Source organism: Panthera uncia, assembly GCF_023721935.1.
Source record: "Panthera uncia isolate 11264 chromosome A3 unlocalized genomic scaffold, Puncia_PCG_1.0 HiC_scaffold_12, whole genome shotgun sequence".
NCBI classification, from domain to species: Eukaryota; Metazoa; Chordata; class Mammalia; order Carnivora; family Felidae; genus Panthera; species Panthera uncia.
In genome coordinates, this window is record NW_026057579.1 from 13729036 (window position 1) to 13745418 (window position 16383).

Sequence of the window (16383 nt, forward strand, 5' to 3'; positions counted from 1 at the left end):
CCATTTCATGTAGCATAGTATCATCAAGGTTCACCCATATTATTTAGCCATGCTGTATTTTTTTAGTGTTGCAGGGGCAAGGACTTTGCCTGTTTTGCTAACCAATGTATCCTTAATACCTATACTAATCCTCAACACACAATAGGTGCTCAATAAAGACGTTAAATAAATTAATATTCCTAATACCACTTCCAAAGCTCAAATACAATGAACAACAAAATGCTTTACATGATGGCATGTATTCACTATTGGAAAATATTCTGAAAAGATTAAATATATGTGGGAGTAGTTTGATAAATTCTTATGCATTCTAAATTGCCCAAACGAAAGCAACCACTTTCTTTTAGTATTATACTAGATCATGTTTAGAAACATAAATCTGTACAATGCATCAAGGGGAAAATATATCCACCACTTAATCAAAGAGTGATATGTTGGCATTTCACTGGTTTTTGTGCTGGATAAACATCAAGGGATCCAAACAATGACAACTGGCAGAGGACGAAAGACTCTGAACTAAGTTGCCAGAAAAAAATCTAAATGCTTCCCCCTCCTTGAGCAGTTACTGGTTTATTAATTGCCTGGATGAGAGCGAACTGTCTTCCCTCGTTACGAAGAGACCCTACATAATGAGTGTAACAAAACAAACTGCTTCCATTCCTCAAAAACACTTCAGTACAAGGTTGGTTTCGTGAGATATACAGGGGAAATTCCCAACACAGAGCAGCAAACCAAACTCAACAGTTAAAAGTGGCTAGAGACTGTCATCTATTATGAGCTGATCAAAAGCTTATTTTAGACTAATAAAATGCTAGTTTCCAGCCTTAAAAAAAAACTGAGAAAACTTCCTCCTTTTTTTCAAAATGAGAAATCTCTATGTCCCCTTTTCAGAGAACTTTAGTAAGTTCTGGAAAAGTCCAAATTCCTACACTTGGAATTCAAGGTACTCTACAACCATGCCCCAACCTACCTACCCAGACTTATCATGTATTATCATCATCTTTCATGCTTTCTGCATTTAAGTGAAACTACTCGCAATTCTCAGAAACTACCTATGCACGTTCTTGTCTCCCTGCCTAATTCCAACAGGTAAATTCTTCCTTCCCATATCAACCAGACCTCCCTTCCCTCTACTTCCCTTCCATCTGTATTTTGGAACTTAACCAACGTTTCAAGTTCCACTGCCCCCATCAGTCTACAATCAGGCAAACATGCATTTAGCCACCTCAGGCTACAAGCCAACCCCTACAAGGGTTAGCGCTGGGATAGCATGGTGACAGAAAAGTCACACGCCATGTCTTTCCCTCCTCAGCTAGACGTGGTATCTCCTTCTCGGAGATCCTCATTCAGGCTCAGGCAAAGCACTTTCTACTTTGATTTAGGTTTATGTATGCACGCTCCTCGTCTCAAAGCACAAGCTCTCAGGGAACAGCTTTAGGATTTGTCTCGGAAAATCTAGCACAGTGTTTTATACATACTCACCTGGCAACAGGGTGAGAAGGAGGTATGTGGATGCTGGGAAGGCAAACCTGACTGCGAGTCACCTTTAATCAAACCCACCAGGGCTATGGTACTCATATCCACAGAATATGAATCCTGTAATTTACCTCCCTCAGAGGAAATAAGCATCAAATGAAATAACATGGGAACATACTTTTTAAATTATCAAATAATTTTTGTAATTATTCAGCTGATGCTGATCGAAACTGAGTCCCCTGTAACTCTTCAGAGAAAGCAGCATCATATAAACCAAATGTGTTATTTTAGCAGTCATGATTGCTTTTCAGTGGCTCTACAAATAAGCTATGTCACAGGATAGTATTATTTTATTTCAAACATTCTAGTTGTGACAACATGAATTCCTGTGTTCTTATTAAGAGAACTTATGACTCTATAAACAACTTTAAAAATACCAGAAGGTCGTCTTCATGATATCCCTATGAACGGAAAGAATCCATTAAAACAACAATGGTTAACCTGCTGGCCCACCCAACTAGGAATATGTTTCCATTTTTTAAAAAGGCAAAGGTGGGGAGAGCCAAGAGGCAAAGCTCAGAATGTGACAAAAAAGGTGTTATAATTAGAAATCTGCTTTAAAGAAAATGCCACTTGATGGAAATACTCTGCTATATCATATCAATATCATGTTCATAAAAATGAGTTTATTCTAGAATCTCAGAGTACTTGCCTTGGATATCATCCTCATTCAGGCCTCACAGTAAGTGGAAGTTATACTTAAGATGTCTCTAACTGAATACTCAAGAGCAGAGACTATATGCTTAATAGTCATGAAAACAATACACCTGCCTCTCACATCTGAAAAGCCCAGACTCCCCATCACCAAAGACCAGAAAGACTGGCACAGAAGCAGCACAAAACAGGAAGAAACCAGTATCACCCCTGTGTCTGCTAAAGAACCATCCTTTGTATCTTTTTTTAAAAATTTCTTAATGCTTATTTATTTTTGAGAGAGAGAGAGAGAGAGAGAGAGCGAGCAAGGGAGGGGCAAAGAGGGAGACACAGAGTCTGAAGCAGGCTCCAGGTTCTGAGTGGTCAGCACAGAGCCCAACACAGGCCTGGAACTTGTGAACCCTGAGATCATCACCTGAGCTGAAGTTGGACGCTTAACCAACTGAGCCACCCAGGTGCCCCTCCGTATATTTATCATTACCTCTTCTGTGTGGTCAGTGACCTGAGCCCAAGAGGATCTAAAGCCAGAATATGGCCAGTGGCCATGGTGAAGCCAGGACTCCAATCCAGGGCTACAGGTCTCTCAGGTGCCTATTCTCTATTAAACCATCCGTCCTTCCCACAAAACCCAACTCCATGAGGTTCTTCACCTTGTCCCTCCTACCCATCGTGGTCAGACCCCACGCAATCAAGTAAACAGATGACCTAAAGAGATCTAAGTTCTAGTCCTAGCTAACAGACTTGCTATGTAACTAAGTCAAGCTCACTTACACCACTGCCTAAGTTTCCCTATCAAGAAAATGTTAATAATAGTATGTGTTCCACTTCCTTCAAAAAAACCAAAAAACAAAAAACCTGTAAATCACTATGGAAATGTTCAAATTCATTTCTGCAGTTCTGATGATCAAAATGGACTATTTAATTAAGCTCCCTTGACCTTGAAGTCCATATGGTTTTCCCAGTAGTATTTTGACTTCTGGGAGCAGGGGTCAGCAGACTGTGCCACTGAAGTCAAATTTGGCACACCCAAGGTTTTTGTAATGCGGCCACACCCATTCTTGTACATACTGCCTACACTGCTTTCATGGCCACAGCAGAGTTGAGTAGTTGCAGACCACATGTTTGTGTTGCAGTGTCTCAAGTATTTACTATCTAGCCCTTTACAGAACAAGTGTGTGAGTCCCCACACCCTACATAGCAGAGGCCAAAGAGAGCAGCTAACAAATTTAATGAATTTTGAATTTTCCCCAAGCTGTTCTATTTTCCATATACATGTCTTATGTGCAAAAGATTTAACATATTATAAGCAAATATAAATAGAAAAACAGCCAGCTACTTTTTGTAAGTAATAAAGCTATATTAAACCAGTCAAGTCCACAAAGATACTTATGTCTAAAAAAAGAACTTCTAAAATTTTCTGTATTTCTGAAGAATCATAATCTATAAGTTCTACAAAATTACCATTCTTCAATTTAAAAAATTTAAAACTGGTCCCTCAGATTATCCAGTCTTTTAATTAAAATAAAGAGAAGAGGAAAATAGCTCAGGATAGAAATTAAATATTTCCCAGGACTTCCAATGTGAAACTTTATTACCATGCCTTTTCTGCCTGCCTGCCTGCCTGTCTATCTGTCTCTCTCTCTCTCTCTCTCTCTTTCTCTCCCTCCCTCTCTCTCTCTCTCTCTCTCTCTCTCTCTCTCGTGAACTACTCTGCCAATCCTTTTGTGGCAGAGTTGAGCTCTGGTTTTGAAATTTTTTTGTGTAAATAAGTTTGCTCCGTTTTACATTTTGAATAGGCTACGTGTATCCTGTTCCTAAACAGCTGCTTAAATGCCAGACAGGAAAGTGTGCAGCGTGTTTTAACAAGTAGACTTCCTCTGTTTCTCAAAGCCTTCAAATATGTAGTTTCAAAATGAATACACTGTAAGCCAAAAAATTACCACCCATCCGATTGCTTTGTCATTCTTACTGTAAAGATTTATGAAAACTGAGAGGAGGAGGAGAAGCAGTGATTGCTGCTGCTGATAGAGCTGAGAAAGCCATGAGAGCAAGGCAGGCAATCAAGAAAAGTAAAAGTGGGAAAAAGCCATTAAGCACGTAATAACCTACTGGGAACTGCCTTTTCTCTTCCCCTCATTGTCTATAACCCTCCGGAAAATGATATTACTTGTTGCTCATAAAAAGCCCTAAGAGTTTAAAGGAAGACTGAATTTCAGAGGTCACTAAACATAAGCCATTTATTTTCTGTATGAGACAAAACTGAGGTCCAGAAACAGTAACTGTCACACCCTGTGGATTAGGTAGGTAGTGGCAGGACCCGGACCAGAATCTAGTTTCCCGATCATCAGTTCAACACACTTCCCATTAGACTCGGCGCTCTGCCCTGCTAAGCGTAACTTGGCATCCACCAACTAAATTCTTTTTTAAAATATGCCCAAACACCCCTATCATAGCCAGGAAATTCACAACACCCTTTTAAATAGTATCTATGGGCATACGTTTTTTTCCATGTACAGACTCTCCAGAATAATGCTTTGACCTCATCAGGATTAGGAGTCACGATAAAGCAGAGAATAATCAAAAGAGCTAATAAGGACTTCAGGCTGCCCCCTTGTATTTTGTCTTGATGATAATCAGTTTGAAAGAGACACCCTCTCTCCTACCCCCCAGACACACACGCTCAAGACTAAACAGCAATATTCCATAAAAAGACCAGATCTAGCCAGTGTTATTATCTGTCTGACATTTGGGTTATTCTTGTGAGTAACTCATAAAGTAATGTGGGTGTCTGTGATTATTTGAGTACACATGGCAAACCATAATTGGTCAAAAAATAATAAAAGACATTTTTCTGTGACAAAAATACTGTATTGCATGACAACATGGCAGCGTGACAGCATTCGGTGGACCGCAAAACTTTCGCCCTTTACGAAAAAGTAAAAACAACACAAAAATTTTTTAAGTAAAAAGCTTTCTTTTCAGGGACCACCGTAGTTCATATTTAAATTAGTTAAGAGAGATTAAAAGGTTTTGAGTGCTGACAGCAAGCCACTAGCATTTCTTCCCCTAAATCCATGTCATGTATCAATGTATAATTCAGCCTTCTGAATCAGAGCAGAAATGTGGTGAAGGATGCAAGTCTGTATCCCTTTCTACAACCAAAATGCAGTTTTTGACAATTCTTAGATGTTTTTTTTTTTTGTTTTTTTAGAACATGACTATCCGTAAAGTAAAAAATTTATACTTAAGCAACACTATCCAAATTTTGTAACGGGAGTCAGATCTAGGACAAATTCTTATTACTGAGCAGATTAAACGTGAAGCTGATCAATGCGAACTGTGCATTAGGGTCTCAATGTAAAAGCTATCCCTTTCTGTCCTATTGATACCCCCCCCCCCCATCACCACAGGCTGCGTCCATGATAAGCAATCAGGGGCAACATTCTAGTTGTCATCTCTCTGAGAAGCCAGAAAAGCAGGGTAAAAATTATTCTGAAAGTGATTTAAAAGATCTCCTGGAAGAAGCGTATTCGTGCTCATAGACAGAAACCCATTCAGGCAGAGAGCAGTGTGAGTGGAAGAGGATGTCTACATGCTACGATCTCAGAAAACTCAATTCAGGAAGGACAGTGAGGGACCGTGGAGGAACTCACCCACTCGGAAGTTCGTGGCCGTCAGGGTGTCGGCAGCGTGACCATTCTCACTAATGAGAGTGGTGGTGTTCCCCTTCTCACAGCTGTTCTGACAGCTGCCCTTGGTGCAGGTCACTTTACAGATGCTCGGAGTAAAGACCACCTTGATGCGGCCAGTGTGGTTACTCACTAGGAGCGGAGGCAAGGAGAAAAAGAACAACAAACACATCAGCTTAGTATCCATGAAAGTGCCTTGGAAGGTTTAAAAAAAAAAAAAAAAACAAGGGGAAAAAAGCAAGGAGAGGAGAGGGGGAACGAGAGAGCCCACAACCCGACAGGTTTAAGGAAAGAGGGAAGCCTTCAGTGCTCGCTGCTCTGTATCCAGTGGTGTCTCTGAAACAGGAGTAGGAAGCTTAGCAAACAGAACTCTGGGATGCACTCCAAAACCACATTTGAAGTCGAGTCACTGGAGTGGGATTACTAACCACAATGCTGCACTTTATTCACGGGCAGACAAAGAGCAATACGGAGGGCACGACATGAAAGAGCCAACCCTGACAGGCAGATGTAATGCAAAGAGGTTGGCCATGCACCTCGTGGTGAATAAACTCTTGTGTCCTCAACTTGCATACTTTCCCTGTTTCTCCACTTATTAAGTCACTATTTGCAGTCCGACCCCTGGAAATGTTTTAGGCATGCGGCATGTCTGAAAACATCTGTCTCAAATCTCCTGGCACTCTCGGCTGAAGTGATCAAATCCTGTGACGCAGCTGTGGGAGCCCGTTTCTTTTTCACAACTCCGGGGCATTATTTCCCCATGTTAATTTATGCAACCTGTATTTGTGCCTTACTGTCAACAGGGACCATCTAAGAAAAAGGGAGGCCAGGTCACGAGGCTAAAGGGTTGCCTCTGTTAAAATACCATCCCGGAGCCCTCACTGCTGCCATTCACAGGCCACTAAGGCACGTATTTCCTGCACTCACGTGGCCCTCTCCTTAAAACCAAATGCTATAACCTGAGTGCACAGCAGAGGCAGCAAAGTATTACAAAATGGGCACTAATCTAAAAGTCACATGCTGGGTTATAAGCCTGCCTCGACCACGGTGTGACATTGGACATGTCATTTCACTTTTTCTACAAAACATGAGAGACGTGCAGCTCATGTTTTCTAGCTAGTTCTGACGTCCAGGGTCTGTAGTAGGGGTCAGAAAACTGTAGCCCAGGGATCAAATATGGCCCATGGCCTGCTTTTGTAAATAAAGTTTTATTGGAACACAGCCACACATACTCACTTACATAGTATCTATGGCTGCTTTTGTGCCACAATAGCAGAGCTACAAAGAGCATGTATGACTTCACCCAGAACTGCCATTCATGACCAAGTCCCAATGTAGACTCTAGGGCAAAGTGCAATACAGAAACTCTAGTGCGATCTCTGCATCTGTGATACACCCCTGTCTAGGTCCTTTCGTCTTTCCAGGAGCCTAGGCAGGGAAGCAAAGATGGTAGCCGCAGCTGGAGACCAGATGGCTCAGCTCTGAGACTAAGGATGATAGAAAGCAGTGCCCTGCCTATTGTCACTGTGTTACTTCAGGGGCCAAAGGAGAGACTAGCTCTGGGCCAGCCTTTCTGCTGCCATCCTCTGCCTACCAGAGGCAATTCTGTCCCCCTCATACTGCCTTGGTTTGACCAGGACTAGATTTTTAGGAAATCATCCAAGAGGCCTCCATAGGCCCTCAACAAAAAAAATCATGGTCAAACCTGAGCTTGGAGACAAAGAACCTTAACCAAAAAAAAGTTAGAATTTCAAAGCTGGACCCCAAAGGTCCTCTGACACAACCTTTACTTAAACATCTCTAATGACAGGGAGCTCATTATCTACTAAGATGGCGCATGCTGGTTTCTAAGCTGTTCCTAGCAAGTGCACTTCCTTCTGGAGCTCAAGTGTGCCAGTTGCACCCATTAACCCTAACTCAGCTCCCCAGGGTCTCACAACCTAGTAACGCCTCTTCCACAAGATAGCCCTTCACCTCCTCAAAGATAACTACCGAGTAAGTAACGAAAGCTCAAGTCAGAAGGAACTTGAAGAGATCAGCTTGTGTTGGCCCCTTCACTTAACACAAGAAAATGATTCTTCCAGAAGAGAAACAGCCTCAGATCTTTTCAAATGTTTTTTCAAGACCGTTTCCCATTCTCACTCAGTGGTTCCAACACAAGAGATCAGGACACACAGTGTGAAGTGGGGAGATGTCCTAGGGCTCAACCAAATCTTCGAGCACCTTGCAAAACAGGACTCAGAGTCCTGTTCTATAATGGGCCAAATAATAAACATTTGAAGGCTAGCGGCCTAAAGGACTCTGTTGGCAATTATTCAACTCTGTTGTGGTAGCCTGAGAGCAGCCTGTCGAAAACAATATATATGTAGATGAATGGTGTGGCTGTGTTCCGATAAAACTTTATTTGAAGAGGCAGTTTGCCAAACACTGCTTTGAATGCTTATACAACATTTAAAATTTTTGAGTATACCTCAGAAATTTAAAAAACTACAATAGAACGTTGATTCCAGAGACAAAATTCACATAGTTCGACTTTTTTTTACAGTAGTGTGCACGTGCGTGCGCGCGCGCGCGCGCGCACACACACACACACCAGCTCGCGCTCTAAACTGTCAGACCATGCTTACAAATATCTTGAGAATACTCTGTGAATCTAAGTGTGTGAAGCCCATTTAAAAAAAAAAAGGGAGAGACAACACTGTCCCACTTCAAAAGAATATAAACTTCTATTTTTTCTGGCTCTTGGTACAATAATGAAATTAGAAATGGTGTGCCAACTATTTTGTCTTCTCTGGCATTAACTCGTGGCCCGGGCGGCTGCCATGCAGATGCTCATACCGTCACCTAAATTCTGCTCACTTAGGCGAAGAGAGACATCCAAAGAAAGCAAGCACTTAATCATTATTCCCGTTTCACCTCGCAGCTACAGTAGTCACTTTATAGGCACTTGAGAGTCTCCAGGCCTATTGTTTTTAAAAACTTATTCTATTTCTTTGCCAAAAGAAAAAATTTTTTGGCCTGGAATCATCTGGATTTTCAAAAGGCAGAGACAGTTTCATATGACTTAATTCTGATTTTTACAGTGTTCACATCTTCTTGGAAGAAGACACATTTTATTTCATATTTCCCTTTGCATTTTACTAACATTCTGCTATAAAAGCAGTCTAATTCTAAAGCAGACACATAATCTCAGCGAGTCCTCTTGTCTTCATGAAGCATTGATTTCATTATAATTAGCGTTAGCTTACCAAATCAATCTCAAAATCAGTATTAAAAAATTCACAGCTGCTTTCCACACTAGACTGTCATGTGTAAAAGCTCTAATAGGATCTCTGTAAATATTACAGGATTAGAAAATACACTCTCCGATTCCCCTTGTAAAATCATTTCTAGGTAGCAGAGGGTATCATGTAAAGTTTAACTTTCAAAGAACCCAAAAGTAAGGTAAATTGCTCTGAGTTTCAAATTCCTCAAATGTGACAAGCTGAAGAGCACACCATTCATCTGTCAAGAGGTAAGTGGGAATTCAGTAAGAGTGGCAGCGAACTTTCCTCCACAGACCACTTGGGTCTGTGACAGGCATCTTCCTCGAATGCTTTGAGTAAACTAAAACTCAAAAACCCCACAGGCTTGCCTACTAGGAGGCCCCTAATGAAGGTAAAATATACCCCAAGGAAAGGCTGTCGAACCCCACAGAGATTGGGGATTCTGAGGTTGCTGGAGGCCATTCCGGTCTAAGGCCCTGCATCCCCCATGAGGATAAGGAAACCCTTGGCGAAATCAGTGGTCAAAGACCGCCCCTGGAGTACCTAATAGCTGATGAACAATTACAAAGCTGAGGAGGAAAACTCAGGCCAATCAGAAGTACAGAGGCGCAACTGCTGGCTCAGCTTTCATGCTTGGTCCCTCTGATGACAAAAATGTAACTTTCAGATCCCCTGTAGATAAATCAGCCCCACATATCTGAAGGAAGCGCTTTCAGATCTTGCATTGTAGAGGCTTTGGCTAGAAGGATAGATTGCCTGGAGCCATGTAGCACCTCCACTGGGCCTCCTAGTCAGTCAGTCAGTCAAGACACTCAAGAGTCAACATCCTGTCTGCAGCTTCTGCCAGACCCTGTGCAAACTGAAACCTCCATGAAGAGGCACTGGCACATGGTTTAAAACAAACCACAGATATTCAGAGTGGATGGTGAATGGGATGGAAGAGAAGCCGATATCCTCCCAATAGGAAAAGCTTTCATTTCTATTCCCCGATCATTAATGATGGAGAAAAATTCAAAAACGCAAAAATTGTTCTTGACAAATGGATTTTAGTCTAGAAAAGAGCACAGTAGCTCATCCTCCAATCATTAGCCTAGGATGGAACCGAAAGCCGAGGCAGCCAAAGAAACAAATATAATAAGTGCGAGACTCACATCAAACGTCAAGAACAAATACAGGGTCCTCCGCATGCATCCAGAATGCTGTGACATCTTCACCCGACTTCAACAACAGGGACCAACTAGCACAGGCAGTATCCTCTGGGAAGGGGAAGCACCTCCTGGGTGGTTACAAGCCATCACCCTGCCCATTAAGTGAAGCTGTCCAAACGGATTTCGGAACCAATTCAATACACAGGTCGTGTGTGAGAAACAAGCAAAGGGCTCCTTCGCCTGCTGCAGTCCACTGCTTGCCCGAAGGCCAAAAATTCTTTGAAGGACAAATCATGAAACTATTAAATAATGCTTAGAATAACAGGACTTCATTGTTCTGCTCTCCAGGCTTGCTTAACTCCTCATGGACTCTTAAAAGAATTCCCACAGAATACTCTCTGTTCCTCGAGAAAGATGCCGTGTGAACAAACTAATATCAAACCTATGATTACTAATCAGGTTGCTCCAGTCCCAGAACACCCTCCAAGAGGGAGGGGAAACCTAGACGAGATTTCTAGATGTGATGTGAGCACCTCCTCAGATAAGAATGAAGGAATATTCCAGCACTATCTCTTGAATTTTTTTTTTCTGGGTAGCTGTTAACTAAATGAAGAAATAGAGGAAGAAAAAGTTGCTACACAGATGATACACATGAAAGGAAAGACTATGTGAGTTTCCTCTCCCTTTCAATTCTCCATTAATATCCTCTGAAGGAAACTATGCCAGTTACTTATCTCACTCACACATATATACAAGATTTCTTTTCCTTTTTATGCATTTAAGGAGATGTACTCTTCTTTGCCTTTCTGTAGGTCTATGAAATCATTTAATGTAAGAGTAAGTTTCTGGATATATTCTGAGTTCCTTACAGAATTGCTTACAGCTCATCAAAAAGCAGGTATCAAATGGACACCACATTTGAAAATGTGCATATGGTCCCAAAAATATCGTTTTGGGCAGAAATGCAGAGCAACCTAGTCACACACTCTTCGGTATGACCTCACTCTCTGATACACTGAGAAAATAAAAGCTGTTAAGACTCAGGCCGACCTAGATCTTACCTAGATCTAGGTAGACCCAGAACTTACCTAGATCTGGATCTGTCCTGCCTTCCTCCTGAAGAAGGATGGGGTTCTAGGTAAAGCCAGCCCCACCCCTGCCTGCGGGCTAAAGTAATGGACCTCTTCTTCTCTTACAGACTCAAAGACTTACTCTCTTCATCCTCATTCCCACACAAACAAGTTGCACCCTTGTGCCAATCTCAAGAATACTGCTCTTCTTATTGTCTCCATTCCTCTCTCCTGCAGGTAACGCTCTATTTCTCTACTCTCCTTACAGCAAAACTCCTCAAAAGAGCTGCTCTCCTGGCTGTATCCCCTGCCTCCCCAACCATTCTCTCGAATCTGCTGCAGTCAAGCTGTTGCTGTCCACACTTCACCAAACCTGCCCTTGTGAAGCGTCACCAGGATCTCCACATTGTCAAACGCAATGGCAAATTTTGTGTCTTTCTTCCACAAATGTTTAGCCCCTCTGACACATAAGGACTGCTTCATGATACACCTTCTCCAGAGGGCTTCTAGGTTACACTACTCTTTTGTGGTTCTCTCCTACCTTGTTGGCCACTGTTCCACATGACCCTACTCAGCGGAGGGCCCCAAAGTTCAGTCTCTGTAGCCTTCTCTTTTCTATACTGACTTCCTAGATGATATCATCCTGTCCCATCGCATGGATTTAAAGACTACCTACACACCTACATATAGAAAATGTTGAACTATGGCCTGGACCACCTCTACCTTGTATGTGTGTATACCCAAGCAACCAACGATTCACGATGATGGGCCTTTCTTAGGTAAATAGCTAATGTCTCACAGACACCTCAAGCAAAATGTATTCAAAAGCAAGCTTTAATTCCTTCCTGTACTCAAAGCCAAACCTGCTCCTATTCAAGTCTTCCCCATCTCAGAAAACAGCAAGTCTATTTTTGACTAGGTAGCGGGCGGGCGGTGTCCATCTGGGACTCAATACAACAGCAAATCCTGTGAGCTCTATTTCCAGAAGGTAGGTAACAATTTCTCACCACTTCCATGACAGACACTCTGGTACAATCCACCACCATCTTGTGTCTGGATTATTTCAACAGTCTCCTAAACCAGACTCCTTGCTTCCACCTTTGCCCTCTTGCAGTTTATTCGGGAGAATAAATAGCTCGCAGGGTATCTTTTTTTTTTTTTTTAATGTTTGTTTATTTTTGAGAGAGTGAAAGCATGATTGGGGAGGGGCAGAGAAAGGGGGTGGGGGAAGAGGATCCAAAGCAGACTCTGCATTGACAGCAGTGAGCCAATGCAGGGCTCGAACCTATGAACCACGAGATCATGACCCGAGCCGAAGTCAGACGCTCAACCAACTAAGCCACCCAGGCGCCCCTCACGGTATCATTTTGTAATTTATGTTCATCAATTCATAGCACCCCCACCCCCTTCAGTGGCTTCCCATCACAATCAGAACACAAGCCAAAGGCCTCACAATGGCCTACTGGGGCCTCCACGGCTGCAAACCCCTGACCTCATCTGCCACAACCCTCCTTAACCCATTCACTCTGGCTTCCTTGCTTCCGTCTCAAGCCTTTTGCACTTGCTGTTCCCTCTGCCTACAACACTCTTCCTCTGATCCATGCAGCTTCCTCCCTCACTTCCTTCAAGACTTCTCCAGAAGGTCAGATTATCAAGGAGGCCTTTCCTGACTACCTGACATAAAACTGCAACACCTCACACATTACCTATCCCCCATACCTTGCCCTACATTTCCTATTCATTATAAACACATTTATATATTTACTGTTTGATTATCACCATGGGAACACAAACTCCATCAGGGCAGGAATGTGTCTGGTCACTGTTAGATGTCCAACATGTGTCTCATACTAACTGCTCGAGAAAAATAACTGAATGAACAAACTTCACTGAAAGAAACTAAATAAATAATATTTACCAATGGGCTAATTGCCAGTAGTGTTAAAGCAGTAAAGAACACTCTTACTAAGTCTTTAGCCTCAAAACATACTTAACAGATGCTGCATTTGTCAAAGACAAATGAAATGTTTTAGCCATAAAACAAGGGAAAACACAGTTGTTATTCAGGAAACTCTGCAATCATTACAAAACACGTTTTTCCCAAAACCATTAAAACATTACCCAAAAATGGCCAATGACATAAAAAAGTGAAAATTTTCAATTAAACATGTCAATGAGAGAATAACTGAATAAACAGGAAATAGAAATTTCTCAAACACTTTTTCTAAAGAAAAACAATTATTTGCTCCCAAAGTTTCACAACATATTACGCAGAAACCAAACCCACACATGATAGAAACTTCCTTTAACTGTATAAATAAGAGTTACAATGAAGTGTAAGGAGTTGTTTTTTTCTTTTTTACAATTATTCACTTTTTTTTTTTTTTTTTTGAGAGAGATAAAGAGAGTACATAGTGAGGGAGGGGCAGAGACAGAATCCCAAGCAGGCTTCAAACTGTCAGCCCAGAGCCCGACATGGGGCTCGAACTCACAAACCATGAGATCATGACATGAGCCAAAATCAAGAGTCAGACATTTAAGTGACTGAGCCATTCAGGCACCCCAATGTATAAGGAGTTTTTAAGCCAATTTTTCATTTACTAAGCATCAATTCCCCTTGTCAGGCAATGAATGAGGAAATTGAAAATACTACTTACCAAGATTCTGTGAGTCTCATATGAATTACCACTAGGCCATAAAACCTACCCAATCATAGAAATACATGTTGGTTTCCAGCTCAGGGAGATTGGCCAAGAGACTAGCCAGAGATCTAGCACAAAGACAGTAGATTTCATCCCAAATTTCCACGCATTTGAGGAGTCAGGTCTAATTTCCTATTTCATTCATTCAGTCTTTGTTTTATCTTGACTCAAGGTATAAAAACTCAAATTGTCACCTATAATCACATTTTCTCAACCTTCAATCTTACCCTGCCACCCGGACTCCAATGCCCTAAAAGGACTCTAACAGCACACCTTGAGACTATGGGATTTTTTTTTTTTTTCATATTTCCTTTTTCTCCTTGGAGTTTCTACTCTTCAAACACCAATCATAAGCTCTCTTCTCTAAAAATATTTTTTAAAAGATCCTATTTTTATCTCTGGAACAAAATCAAGTATGTTTGAAAGTGCAATATATTTTATAGTCAAAAGACTAACTTTTACCCAACAAGTACTTTGCTCACCCAGCAGGACCTGACCCAGTGTTTGGGGAAAGAAATACAGTCAGTACTAAAAGTGGAAAACTAGCAAAACAAACCAATGGCTTTCTGACATTTTCATATTCTGACCTTTTTTGTAAAGTATTTTCTTTAACATCCCCTGAGGGGATTCAACTATCCAGGCATACCTCAGCTAACAGATAAGGAACGCCTAGAAAAGTTCAGGATAGGCTCCAGACTGCAGTCCAGGGAAAGAGGTGACCACACTCAAAGGCACCACAACCAATTAGAAATAGTGCTGGGGCACCTCAGTCCTGGTGTCCTGCAATTGCAGCAGGCTGTTCCACGGGGGTTCCTTTGACACAACTTTAAAAACTCACCTGTCTAGAACATATCCAGAAATCTCTGCTCCTAATCTTAAATACCAGGGAACCTACTGCCCCCATCCTATACAGAAGGGACAGTGGCATCTGAAATGTTACGACACAGGGTTGAAGAAACATATCCCTAGGTGACAGTACTTAACTCAGTTCATAACATAAAATGAAGCAAAGAAGAAAATGAGGGAGGAGCGGGGGTTCGGGGCAGCTCAGTGTAGGCATGTTCTCAATTCAATTCTGACAACCATGGGAACCACACTTGAGAAAGACTGAGTGAGTTTGTCCAGGAATTTTCTTCTTTTTTGGCATCAACATTCAAGATGCTACTCTTTCTAAGTGGTTGTCTCCCAAGGGAGAAATACCATTTAAAAGATGCATTTTTGCATGTGAAAATCTCTACCTCCTTTCAAGAACCCGGGTCTTAGCAGCTCTCGCCTTTAGATCCCACCCACGGCCACAGGAGGAGGGGCTTCGGTGCCACTGACAAGAGAGGCCTTCACTGCTGTTCCTGAACCCAGTGAACGAGGGGCAGAGCGGGGAACACTTTCAGGTCTTCTAGCCCTAGTACTCACACAATCGGGCTAGTTTGTATAGCTTCCTTACAGAAACCATGGGTTAGGTATGCTCCACATGATTCAAATTTTCTGTGCCTTAATTTGGAACAGAATTAGGTTTTATTTGTCCCCACATTTGTTGTTTTTCCAAAGAAAGTAAATGGAGGCATTTGTTATCAGTCTATCACTCACCATTTCCATAAATAACATCTGTTTGTTTGTATGTGGAAAAGCAAGTCTGACTCAAAGGACAGATTATCTGCTGAGCTATTTGTTTACCAAGGAACAAATTTCATGACTTATTCACCAGCTTGATTAAGTGGGGGCCACTTCTCATGAGGGTCCCAGATTATATCTACCATGCAATTTCAAAGTTAGAATTCCATATAATTTACACACTGGTTATGACAAATATTTCTGACAAAATCAAACTCCCTAAAAGAAAGTTGAGACCCTTCCCCACAGACACTGAATCTAGCCTCACATCCTACAACATCCCACAAAGAGTCCAGGCATTAGCTGAACCAAACTGTCCAATGGTCCTCATTCACATGCCACATTGCTTCACGTGACATTTTTCTCCCTCTAGAAAACCTTTCCTCCTTTCTTTCCACCTTTCATCCTCCTGAACCAACCCACCTACCCACTCCCTACACAATTTTCAGCAACCTAGGCATGCCTGTTTGAACACTGCATCTCTCCATTTTCCCCTAGCTGTTTGCACATAATCCTATTTATGTGTACTTCCTTACTTTTCCAATCTTCCTTTGGCCTCGATCAAGCCCAAGGAAACAGTCTGTATTTTTATCCTCCTCCTCTATTTATAACAAAAGTCCACCTAGTGGCTCTCCCTCTTTGAGAACAAGAAAAGATTATATGGTCAGAGGGGAGTGCATAGCAAAGAACACAAGGGTAGTAAATGAAGA

General features: G+C 41.8%; 1 protein-coding gene across 9 annotated transcripts in view; it reads right to left on the reverse strand.

The window, feature by feature from the left end:
- Positions 1–16383, reverse strand: part of LTBP1 (latent transforming growth factor beta binding protein 1) — a 402262-nt gene that overhangs the window by 231879 nt on the left and 154000 nt on the right. For 6 of the 9 annotated variants that reach the window (XM_049652315.1, XM_049652312.1, XM_049652316.1 and 3 more), the window contains exon 5: positions 5844–6011. The exons of 1 other annotated variant lie outside the window; for it this stretch is intronic. In XM_049652315.1, the coding sequence (XP_049508272.1) occupies positions 5844–6011 (168 nt within the window). Of the gene's footprint in view, positions 1–5843; positions 6347–16383 lie in introns of those variants that run through there. 2 more of the 9 variants (XM_049652317.1, XM_049652318.1) reach the window with 2 other exon arrangements.